Below are 11,904 nucleotides of genomic sequence, written 5' to 3'. Positions count from 1 at the left end.
GTACTACTTGGCGAACCTGGCCAAAACAAGCAAACACCACTTTGCAGTCATGGGGATGATCAACTTCCACATCCAAATGCTAGGCTTTTCCTGCTGGAGAGCGAGAATGAGGAGTTCCAAAGCCTCCAGCTGCCCATACAGCAGAACCACCACAGAGAGATCTATGGCCAGCTGCAGGTTCAACCCCAAATAATCCTAAGGGCACTGGTGAACATTGCATAATTTGAAGATGTAGGACAAGTATCTTCAATGGCTAGATTTACTGCCTGGATTAGGTAGGAGTGCCTGAGCCAGTATATCAACTAATGCAACTAATTAGACATTTTAAGAAGTTGTAAATTAAAGCAAAGCTAAAGAGCAGGAAGTTTCTCCCTTGCTTTAGGTGTGCTGGGTGCAGGAACTTCCCATCTGCACATCCTCATGGCTGCGTGCTGCAGCCCCTTATCAGCTGTGCCCCACGGCCTGTGCTAAGGGAGAGCACGAGGTGTGCCAGCCCCTTGGGAATGGCTTCCCTATGGATTCAGGCAACGTGGGCACCTTATGCCTGCAGAGACACGTCCCCTAAAGCCTCATCGGTGGCTCTTTAGTGGCTTTGTTATGGACAGCAGCACCCTGGAGGCAGCTGGGCACAGGGAGAGTGGCCCAGGCACCAAATCACCGACAGAGACCTGTGACCTGGCCCAGGGTGTTGATGCTCCCGTCCCAGCTATGAGGGCCCTGGTGGGGAGCCTGGGCTCCTCTTCTCTGGATTTGGTGCCCTGGTGCCCCCGAATTCACTCTTGACTTGGTGCTCTGGTATCAACCACCTTGTCGTGATGGGGTAGAAAGTGCATGCGTGTGCCCACACACACGTGTGCACACGAAGGTACTGAAAAAGCTAACTTAGCCTAGCCTGATTATACAGTGAAATACACCGTTTTACATGTGATTTGCTGCAGCAGCAAAATGTGGTGAATGGTGAATCAAAAAGCAGCACTTTTCCGTGCCGGCAGCGTTGATCAGGCACAGCATTCTTACCTGGGGGAGGCAATTACTGGAACAATCTCTCTCTGTTCCTCCTTTGTTCCTGTTTGTGCAGGGGCTGTAACTGTCTTTTACATCTTCTTGTTTTCTCCACTGTGGTTTCACCATGCATGGGATGTTTTACATATTTTGCACAGATATTCTGTCTTTATTCTGGAGAAGCCCTTTGCCTGTGCCCCATGATGTGCCGCAGCACCTTGTCTACCAGCAGGAAAGCTGTCGGAGAGCAAAAATGTGGTTTGGCCAAGGTGCTGCTAAGGTGACAGAGGTGCTGGCACCACGCAGCGCTTATAGCCTCTACCTTGTTGTGGAATATTTGTTGTTGGTTTGTGGCTGCCTGTAGGCCAGCTCTCTGGGGAAGACAGAAGGTCTCAGATGGTTATGGGGCTGGAGGACTGAAGGGCCAGAGCGACGTGTTGGCACAGAGCCACCTCACTCTCTGCAGCCCTGTGCTTGGAAGAGCACGCAGGACCATGCGCTCACGCTGCCTTGAAGTGCTTCAGAAGTCATTTGACAATCAGATTTCCCTTAAATATAATATCTGAACAGGTAATGAGCAGAAGATGTCTCATTGTCCTTTAACAGTGGATCTGGTGATTCACAGCACCCGCGTCACTCGTGGGTGGTAACGTGAGTGCCCAGCAGTAGTGTGTCTGCGACAGCCCGCCCAGATGTGCACTCCTGGGATCCCTGGGACCAAACTCTGTCCTGCCAAGGAGTGAGTACCACAGTGTTTGGAGGACACCTGGGATTCGTTGTCAGGTTTTACACCCTGGGGTTCAAGGACCTTGCTGCATCCCAGCCCAGGGGTGAGGCCACGTCTGAGATGCTGCTGGTAAGCCCCATGCTCCTCTGTGATGGAGGCCCAACCTGCTACAGGGCCAGCCCCGTGTGAACCAGCCCGCCTTGTGCCTCAGTTTACCATCTGCAAAACTCCCCAGTGTCTGCAGGTAAAAGGGGCTGCACACCCACACGTTTTCAGCTAGGCTGAGTGGCTAATAAACATATAGGAAGCAGATATGAATTCCACAGCAGGGCTTTGCACCAGTCTCTGCAGCCTGTGCAGATAAACCCTGAGCTGTTTTTGAGCCAGCAAGGTGAGGAGCTGCAGGCAGCACAGGAACAGCAGACCCGGGTTCGGCTACGGTGCAGGTGTATCCACAGAAACAGCTTTGTCTGTCAGGGATGCTCAGCTGTAGCTCAAGAGCAACGCGATGGATCCATGAGCACGCACAGCACGAGCACAGCGTGGCATGGCGGCTGTACATCAAATCTACCTCCGTCTCTGTGGTGAGGAAGTGTGCCTGAGCCAGGTGCCAGTCGCACGGGCCATCCTGAGCCTCAGATCAGAGCGTCCTCATCTTGCTTAATATCCAGGTGTCCTCGTGCGCGCCGTGGGGTCAAAGTGTCCAGTTGGAACAGGGAAAAGGGGTGATACTGGCATTTAACAGAGGTGAGGAGAACTGAAGCAGCCACAAAGCAAGCCCGTGGCAGAGATCCCCCGTGCTGCGGTGTGGGTGTCCCCCCCATAGGACAGTGGTGTGTCCCCCATAGAACAGCGGTGTCCCACCCGTGGGGCAGCAGCATCCGCAGGGCAGCGGTGTCCCAGGCATGGGGCACCACGTGTGGGCTCTGCAGCTCGAAGCTCTCTCCAGGCCCCTGGTCCGCCTGTTCCTTGGCTCCTACACCCAGGGGTGACCGAGCTCTGTGCCCCCCATCCCGTCGGGGCATGGGCAGCGCCACTGCGGCTGAACTCACCCAGCACCACTCGAACCAACACAGGCAGGTCACATCCAGCCCCACCGGCCTTCCCTGCCCAGCACCGGCCCCGCCGGTCTGCCCCGGCAGCTCAGCTCCTCCAAGCAGCGCGCAGGAGGCAGTGCCTGCGGGGGGTCGCCGCTGCCTTGGCTTTCCCTTTTTTAAATTTTTTTTTTTTTTTTGGGTCACACCCCCACCCCAGGGCTACGGTCCCGGCAGCGCTGCGCCCCGACGCGACGGGACGGGAGGGGAGGGGACGGGAGGGACTGGAGGGGACGGGACGGGAGGGGATGGACGGGACGGGAGGGGAGAGGAGGGGAGGGGACGGGTCGGGACGGGACGGGACGGGAGGGGATGGACGGGACGGGATGGAGGGGACGGGAGGGGATGGACGGGACGGGACGGGACGGGAGGGGACGGGACGGGAGGGGATGGAGGGGACGGGAGGGGATGGACGGGACGGGACGGGACGGGAGGGGACGGGACGGGAGGGGATGGACGGGACGGGATGGAGGGGACGGGAGGGGATGGACGGGACGGGACGGGACGGGACGGGAGGGGATGGAGGGGACGGGAGGGGATGGACGGGACGGGACGGGACGGGAGGGGACGGGACGGGAGGGGTTGGAGGGGACGGGAGGGGATGGACGGGACGGGACGGGACGGGAGGGGATGGACGGGACGGGAGGGGACGGGACGGGAGCGGAGCAGCGCTGCGCGGAGCCGGGAGCTGGCGGGGCCCTCCCCGCCGTGCCGTGCCGTGCCGTGCCGGGGGAGCGCTGGGGCCCTGCCCGCCCCGCCGCCGCCGCCCGCCCCCGGCCCCGCCCGCCCCGCCCGCCCCGCGGGACGGGCTCCGCGGAGCCGCCGCTCGGCCGGAGCGGGGCTGGCGGCGGCGGGTGAGTACGGCGGCGGGGCCGGGGGCCGAAGGGGGCACGGGCACCCCCCCGGCTTGTCGCTTTGCCAGAGAGGTGGCCGGGGGCACCGACCGCGGCGGGGACGGGTGTCCCGGGGCTGCCACCGGGCGACGGGCGCTTCAACAGAGGGGACGGCGGGTGCAGGCGTCGCGGCCGTCGGGGCGGCCGGAGCGGCGGCTGAGCCCTGCTGCGGGCACGGGGCCTGGGAGCTGGGGGGCTGCAGGGCTCCACGAGGGCTCCCCTCCATCCCCACCTGCCTCTGGGGGGCTGCCGCACCGGTGCTTCTCGGGCGCTCTGCGAAAGCGTCGTTACTGCTGTGGTTTGGATGGGCACCAACCCCCTGACTACTACTGATGATAACAATAATCATCCTTATAATAGCAAATTCAGGTAAAGGCAGGGAGCAATCTGCCTAATGACACGCCTGCACTTCAGCACGTCTCTCCCCGGCATTTCTCTTGGCACGTCTGTGCATGGTTAAAGGTCTCCAGCCCATGTGGTGTGGAAGGACAGGCTGCCGGCGTTGTGGAGGGACGGGGTGTGGAGGTGGCTTTCTGGGTGATGGCGGTGGGAGAGATTCAAAACTCTTTTCGATTCTTGTGTTGCTGGATAAGAGTGGTTTTCTGAGTAATGCTTAGTAGACCCAATGAATCACCATCTGCATAACTTTATATGGGGGATGCTATTCTCAGCATCTTACTGGAACTATGTAAACTATTAACATTCGTATCTGCTTGTACATGAAATGTGCAAATCTGTTTCCCTGGGAAGGCTATTTCAGAGCAGGTCAGAGGAGGAGACGGGGCAGAACAAAATGTCAGGGTGGCTCGGTGAGTGGAGATGGGTGTTTGGGAGCTGGCAATTGCCATCTTCAGAGGGGAAGCCCCTCCATGGAAACCTGGGCTGGAAATGCTCACCGGGAGACCTGATGTGCGGGATGCTGAGTGCCCTGGGGGCAGAGCCAGGGGCAGGCTTGGGGAGCGGGGACTTGGGTCCTGCCCTGGCCTCACACCTTGCTTCCTGCCCCTGCTCCTTCAGCCTCTTCTTCCAGCAGTTGGTGGGGCTGAGAAAAACATTGTGAGTCTTTTAAAGAGGCTCGGGAGAGCTGTGCCAGCCAGAGAGGGGGTTTGGCAAGGGGACGGTGCAATGGCAGCGTCACCCAGCGCGGAGGAGCCACCCCCGCACACGCGCTGTGGGAGCACGTGCCGGGTAGGCTGGAGGAGCGTTTTGCGTTGCTCCCCGCGCTGCACTGGTTTTGTCAAGAGAGAAGAGTTTATTCTCTTGAGCTGTCAATCCGTCACCTCCCAAAGGCTCTCCGCCTTCCCTCCACGCCTGCCTCCCCCTCACTGCTACCCCTCCCAGATGTGTGCAGCGCCAACGGCTGCAAAAATCCCTGTGCCCAAGCAGGGGAATCGCAGCATCTCCCAAACCTCACCAGGGGAATCACAGCATTTCCCAAACCCAGCTAGGCTGACCCCAAAATGAGAAGAGTGTTGATGGCAGGAGCTGAACATTTCAACTCTTGGTGCTGTTTCAATCCAGGCTTTCAGTTTGGAGTGACCCATTGGATTGAGAGCTTTGCTGTAGGGTTTTTTGGTTGTGGGTCTTTTTTCCAAATAATGTTGGCTGAAAATTTTCCAGGAAAATGCAATGCTCTCAAAAGGAGCTGGATTCACAGGTCAATAGGGTCCTTGCGCTCTCCTGAACATTCACTGCTGCAAGGCAGCATGAGCCCAGCTTGTCTGCTACGTCCTGCTTGTGTTCAGTGGTGAGTTAGAGGATGCTGATCCCTAAGAGCATCTCGTAGCATCTCTAACCGGTCCCTAACAGTCCCTTCTCTGTCTCAGCTCAGCCAAGCCCCTGCCATTCAGGGGGGAGCATCTAAACATGTCCTGTTGTCATGTCCCAGTGCCGTGGAGGGAAGCTCTGCCTCCTCTCAGCCCAGGAACGCCACCTCCTTCCCGGTGGGTGACTGCACTGCTGCTGGGGATCCCTGGCCATCACCAGCCCGGGCAGCAATTTGGGCTTGTGACCACAAGACGAGAACTGGAGTGTGTTGTTGGGGCTCCCGGTCCAGCAGCCTTCCCACAGGTTTCCTAAAGCTCACTTCTCATCGGTTTCCTTCATTAAATGTAGATTAGATCAGATGGCATTTCTTTCACTACAAAGTAATTTGGCTTTCCATGTAGTGGGCCCATCTGATAAATAATGGCTTGAAATAATGTAATCGCACCCGCCATTGATCCCACTGAGTCTGTGCTGGACTTCTGCTCCCTGCCTAGGCTCTTCCAGAGCCTCCCTTGGCTTGGCTCTTCCAGATCATAGGGTACAATTTAAGTCCCTGCTGTAGAAGGCAAGCTGTGCCTGGAGGAATGGAGACTAAAGCCATCAGATCATTTTTACTGACCTATGGGCAAAGTGGTGAAGGTAGAGGTGGGGGCTGAGTGCAGATTATCCAGCTTTCTATCCACCTCTGAGCTTGAGTCCCATCTCTGTCCTGGCTGTTCCCCAGTGTGCAGGCTCTCTGCTGACACTGCCACCACGAGAAGCCCTCACAGAGGAGTCACCCAGGACTGAATCTGTAAGAGGGTGCTAGTGCTTAACTCTCACATGGTCCAAAGCTTTTTTGTCCATCAAAAAGTGGGGGCTGAACCTGCATCTTCTTGCTGGGCATGAGCAGGGCCAGAGAGGATGTGGTGGAACCTCTCTGCCTCCCTGGTTGTTTCGTTAGTTGGGGGCTGGGGATCCCCAAGCCCAGGGAGCAGATGCTTGCTCTTTGCTGGAGAAAGTGAGGGGGAGTAAGAGCCCCACAGAGGCCAGAAACCAGCTCCCCCTCTCCAAATTTTCCTTCACCAGGGGAGGACAGTTGCTCTCAGCACATGACATTTAGCTGAGAAGTGCCACCAAGCAGGAACGTGCGGCACTGCCTCATCTCCTTGGTTGCCCAACCAACCCCAGACCACCCTGGTAGGGACGGTGAAGGTGGTGGTAGCACCTGCGGGATCAGTCGCCCCGGGGAGGTGAGGAAGTGCGCACTGGAGCTGACCCAGGGATGCAAGATTTTGTGTGCCAAAGCTCATTTTGGGTGAAGATTGAGCAGGCTCCTCCAGCGTCAGGATATTTACCCCACCTTCAGAATAACCTGAAGCCCCTCTCTGCTTCTGGAGTGTCTCAGAATGGGACATCACAGCTGGGTCAGTAAGAGCCTCGTAGATCTCAGTGGTCTGCTGCCTCAGCCCCCCCTTACCAGCATAGCAGAAACACCCCCCTCAGCAGTAGGTCATACCCTCTCCGAGGGTTTAGCTTGCATCCCAGCACATTCCTGACTTTGAACGGAGATACAGGTGGATTTCTGCTGCCATCCTTGCCCTGAGCTTGGTGGCCGCAGGGAGTGCAGCTGTTGCAGGCTCCAGCAGTGATGGCTGAGCTCACTGGGGTCACTCAGTGCCTGAGGAGCCATCCCTAGGTGAGGTTCTCTGGGTTGCCAGCATCTGAGGGTTCCCCCCCCCCCCCCCCCCCCCCCGAAATAGCAGCTCTGTGACTTTCAGAGGTGGTACTTGGCTCTTTTCCCTGAGAAAGCAAGAGGCAGTGCAGCCCCAAATCCCCTGGGCTGCCGGCTTTCGAGCAGCGGTGCCAGCCACCTACTGTCACCATGGGACTGATTTACCTCCAGTTTCAGAGGAGAAAACATGTGTGCTGATAATTTGGAAGCGATGACATCTTAAATTAATGTCCTTCTCCCTAACCTCTTCCATAAGCCTTGCTTTGATCAGAAACCCAGCTGGCATTCCTCCGAGCTGGGGAAGCAGTCTGGAATAAAACCCGAAGACAAGAGCTATGCAAATCCCCGGAGCCGCCTCCATAGCTCCCCTGGCTGGGGTTTCCATCCTGCTTCCGTTGTTTCTTGAAAATGAGGATGTTTTTATGAGGCTGTTGGGAAATTTATGGGTCCAAACTGGCAGCTGACTTTGCTGTGCTGAAGGGCTTTCATCTGAGATGGTGGAAATGCCCCTTCTGATAGTCAATAATAAGGCGCTAAAGATTGTGCAATCCCCAGAGAGGTCCTCGCTCAGTAGTTTTCTCCTCTGGCAGCTCTTCCATGACCTTGTCCTGCTCAAACCCTTTCTTGTCTTGCAGGACGTGGGCTCTCTCATGCCTTGTCTCGCTCTTCTCCCCCCCTAAAACCTCCCTCCGAAGGATGGCAGCTGCATCTTTCCGCTATGGCATGACCATCACCGGGGCCGTGCTGCTGGTGACGGGGACACTGTGCTTTGCCTGGTGGAGCGATGGGGAGGTGGGCTCCCCGTCTGGCAGTGGGGCTCGCCTCCTGCCTCCCCGAGAAGCTGAGGCTGTTCCCAGCTCCTCCTCCAGTGCCCTGCTCCGCTCCGTCAGCTTCTTCTGCTGCGGCATCGGTGGCATCCTCCTCCTCTTCGGGCTCCTCTGGTCCGTGAAAGCCAATGCCAGGGTGGTCTCCCGCCGCTACCAGTACCATTTCCCCAGGGACCTGCAGTACTTCACCGCGGAGCCTCTGGAGAAGTGGAACTGCAGGTGGGTGCCACATCTCTGTGCGGTGCTTGGGTAGGAAGAAGTCGAGGGTGGCTTTGAGCGCTCCGGCACGGCCGCGTACATAAGCCTGTTCTCAGGCTTGCTCGCTGGCAAGCTGGGATGAGCAGTAACGCTGCTGCGCTGCCGGCTGTTGCTCAGACCCTGTCCTGCGCTCTCCTCCTGCTCCTGGAGCAGATGCTCTTGCTCATTAGTGTCAACCCTTGCACAAGCCCCTGCGCCCCCCTCCCCGCAGGCACCCTCCGTGCCCGCCACACTGGCTGCTCCCACGGCCAGCTCAGTGGCACATGGCTGTCCTTGCCCTGTGGGGCTGTCACCAGGCCAAGGCAGACATCTCCTTAGCAGAGCCACTGAGCAGAAGACCACATTGGTTTTCTGGCAGAAGGTCTGGATTTGGAGGGAGGGGTGGTGTCATCTAGACCTCCAGCTGCTGAAGCTTTCCCCAGTGCGGCTCTGCAGTGCTCTGTGAGGATGAGGGGGTTTATCCTGTCTTTAATGAAAGAAAAATCCATGTTAAAAGGGAGTTAAATGGAACAAAGGAAAATAATCCTCGGATTGGCATTGAGATGGGAGTGTGGGCAGGGTATCCTGCGAAGCCTTTTTTGGGGTGTGGAAAGACCCCTCGCCTCACCCTGAACACCACTGCTGCTTGTTGGGTCCCAGACTCTTCCTGTGTGAGCCAGAGATTTATTCCCTCTTCTTAATTTAAAAGACTCTTGATCAAAAGGGTTTTTTTTTTCCAGAGACTGCTGTGGAAGTCGAGCCAGCCAGCCCTTCCCAGTGCTGTTTTATGGGGTCACAGCAAAGATCTTGGCTCCAGCATAAATCAGGCTCTGGGGAAAAGCAGCATTAAAAGAAACTCTTCAGAACATAAAACCGTAAAAATTCAGTTAGGCGGGAGGCACATTCCTCATCCTCTGGGGGTTTTGGTGCCCATCTGAATATCTGGGGGTGAGATCGTGAGCCTCTCTGAGTAGTCTGGGGGGGGTTCCTTCTGCCATGCAGGGCTTTGCTGTGTCCCAGCAGGGAATGTCCCTTTCCTTGAGGTCCCAGATCCCATACCGGACAGGAAGGCAGTGTCCTGGCACTGCTGGTGCTACTGCAGCTCCTGCAGCCCCAGCTGTGCTGGCATTCATGCAGCAAAGCATCCTGAGCTGGGAGAAATGCCCCGCTCCACATTCCAAGGCAGCATGCCTTGGCAAGCTGAGGCTGTTTGGCAAAAGCCACGGCATAGATACCCAGGGCGGTAGGTCTGGGGCAGGGGGCTGCCAAGTTCAGGATGGAGGCATCCCTGCGGAGCACTGCAGCTTTCCCTTTGGACCAGCTGTGCCCCTCTGATGCCTGCAGACTCCCCGAGTGTGCTGCACTGGGTTTTCATCTGCAAAAACAAGCAGAGATGGGTTGCTTTCAAAGCCCTCCTGGCTTTGGGGCTGCACCGTGTTGCAGGGTTCTGAGCGGGGCCAGGCTCAGGGCAAAGGTTGGGCAGCGGTTTTCCCTGTACACAAGCCACGTTTGCTGAGCAAAACGCTGCTGGAACCGGCACCAGGCTGGGCCGGTGCATGGAGGGCTCCAGCGGGCGTGAGGGTGAGATGTGACTGCATTGAACCGGGATGCCTGGCTCTTGCCTGGCTGCTCGTGCCCAACTGGTTGCTCAGCTTCTGGCAGCGCCTGTGCTGCAGGGGGTGAGCTGGGGGTCAGGTAGATGATGAGGATGCTCTTCTGCCCATGGGAAGCCTTTTTTTGGGGTGTGGAAAGACCCCAAATGCAGAATGCAGGTGCAGAATGGGGGGCAGATGTCTCAAGAGCCAGCACCTCTGCTGCTCTGCAGTATTTTGCACCTGCAGCTGTAGCCCTTAACACCGGCGGCGGCAGCTCTTCGAGGCTGCCTTGCCAGGCTGTCCTGCCTCTCCTTGGGCGAGGGGTTAATAAACTCAGTGGGAACTGGGCGGTGTTGCCTTGTCACAAGGTCTGATGGACCGTGCCCTTCCTCCTGCATGGCTCCCCACCCTCCTGGTGCTGGGAAGCAGCTGACATGGTTTTCCCTTGACCCTGGGCACGCGAAACCTGCCTGCGTGCTGTCCCCAGCATACATGTGTCTATCATGCTTAGGGATGCTCCAGCCAATGGGGTTGATGGGGTGCTGGGATTCTGCAGTTGATGGGTGCTGGGATGCTCCAGTTGGTCAGGTGCTGGGATGCTCTGGTTGACAAGGGCTAGGGTGCCCCAGTTGATGGGTGCTGGGATGCTCCAGTTGGTCAGGTGCTGGGATGCTCTGGTTGACAAGGGCTAGGGTGCCCCAGTTGATGGGTGCTGGGATGCTCCAGTTGGTTGGGTGCTGGGATGCTCTTGTTGACAAGGGCTGGGGTGCTCCACTTGTTGGGTGCTGGGATGCTCCAGTTGACAGAGTGCGCTGCTGGGTTCCTTTGTCTTCCCTCGCAGCACCTGGGATGCCAGTGCCATCCCCACCTACGAAGAAGCCCTGACCTGCAGACCTGCCCATGGTGCCCCAGCCTACGTCCAGCCCCCGCGGAGGAAGGAGGAGTTCACGCCGCCCCTGTACCGCTACCTGGAGGAGGATGAGAGCTGGCAGGGCAGCCGCCGGCGCAGCTGCTCCGACAGCGCCTTGTTCCGCCCCAGCCCATCCTGGCTGGAGACCCAGCACCCCGGGGAGCCGCAGGCAACGCCTCCCCCCAGCTATGAAAACATCAGTGTCCGGGGCGTCTGAGCTGGCAGCACCATGGGGCTGGGACTCTGGGGGTGGCTGCCCAGTCTCTCGGCTTTAAACTGAGCCACTTCCTTTGCAGGGGCGAGAGGAGGGTGGGCGAGAAGGGGCGAGGGTCTGTCTGGATTTCCAAGCGATCGTTCCGGGGTTGTTGGGATTGCGGGTCCTGTGGGCAATGTGTTTGGAAGGTGGGGGTAACTGGCATGTTTGAAAGCCTTTGTATTTTTAATAAAACCACTGCTGGTTGCAGATGCTTTGCATTCCCTGCGCTGACCCACCCTGGGGAGCCCGTACCAGGCCAGGGGCTGCCCACTCAAAGCAAGAGCTGTATAATAAAAGCTGCAGCGAAGGAAGAGGAGTCTGGCCGGAGAAAAACCAGCTCCGTGCCACCCCGTTCTCTCCTCTGCCTTTTCAATGCTCCTTCCAGCCACATCCCCATCCCTTCCACCTTGCTTTCTGCACAAACTGCCTTCCCACGCTTCACTTCATTTGATTTAGAGATGTTCAGTGGCTCGTGCGTGCGTTCAGGGCAGCCGAGTGCACTTGGCATTTCAGGCAGCATCCTATAAAAAGACACCCTGAGCAGCACAGCCCCCTCCTTGCCCACCATGGTCGGGCTTGCAGCCTTGCCCAGGGGAAAGGCCAACTGTGTGTGGGCTGCTCCAACCCCCGAAATAAGGGGGTGCCCTGGGCGCCCTGCAGGGCTGCAGAGCGGCCGTGGAGCCACAGCTGAATGTAATATATTGTTTATAGTATAATATATTATTTTTTGTAAGCCAGGTATATGTGCTCCCAGGTGGGCCGGCAAGCAAGGGAACAAAACGAAGGTTAATTAAAGCCACCGCCACTGTCTGGCTATCAGATGGGGGCAGGGTGGGGTGGGGGAAGGGGACACTTTTTAACATCCCAGCTCCATCTTAAGCA

At 57.8% G+C, this 11,904-nt stretch overlaps 1 protein-coding gene across 1 annotated transcript; it reads left to right on the top strand.

The window, feature by feature from the left end:
* The first annotated feature begins 3,438 nt into the window (after positions 1 to 3,438).
* TMEM61 (transmembrane protein 61) lies at positions 3,439 to 11,901 on the top strand. Its single transcript, XM_080406433.1, has 3 exons — positions 3,439 to 3,677; positions 7,833 to 8,243; positions 10,698 to 11,901. Exons 1-3 carry the CDS (start codon positions 3,454 to 3,456, stop codon positions 10,981 to 10,983), a joined length of 921 nt encoding a protein of 306 aa, XP_080262559.1. The 5' UTR covers positions 3,439 to 3,453; the 3' UTR covers positions 10,984 to 11,901.
* Positions 11,902 to 11,904: the final 3 nt, after the last annotated feature.

This window comes from Falco punctatus, assembly GCF_963210335.1.
Source record: "Falco punctatus genome assembly, chromosome: 11".
NCBI classification, from domain to species: Eukaryota; Metazoa; Chordata; class Aves; order Falconiformes; family Falconidae; genus Falco; species Falco punctatus.
The sequence above is the reverse complement of the archived record's forward strand: the minus strand, read 5'-3'. Positions and strand labels throughout refer to the sequence as shown.

Bases quoted from the DNA above. Each gene is read 5' to 3' on its own strand.
- TMEM61 (XM_080406433.1), top strand. From the start codon at position 3,454: ATGGACGGGACGGGAGGGGACGGGACGGGAGCGGAGCAGCGCTGCGCG. The intron at 3,678-7,832 runs GTGAGTACGGCG...CTTGTCTTGCAG, and splicing joins AGCGGGGCTGGCGGCGGCGG to GACGTGGGCTCTCTCATGCC. The intron at 8,244-10,697 runs GTGGGTGCCACA...CTTCCCTCGCAG, and splicing joins CTGGAGAAGTGGAACTGCAG to CACCTGGGATGCCAGTGCCA.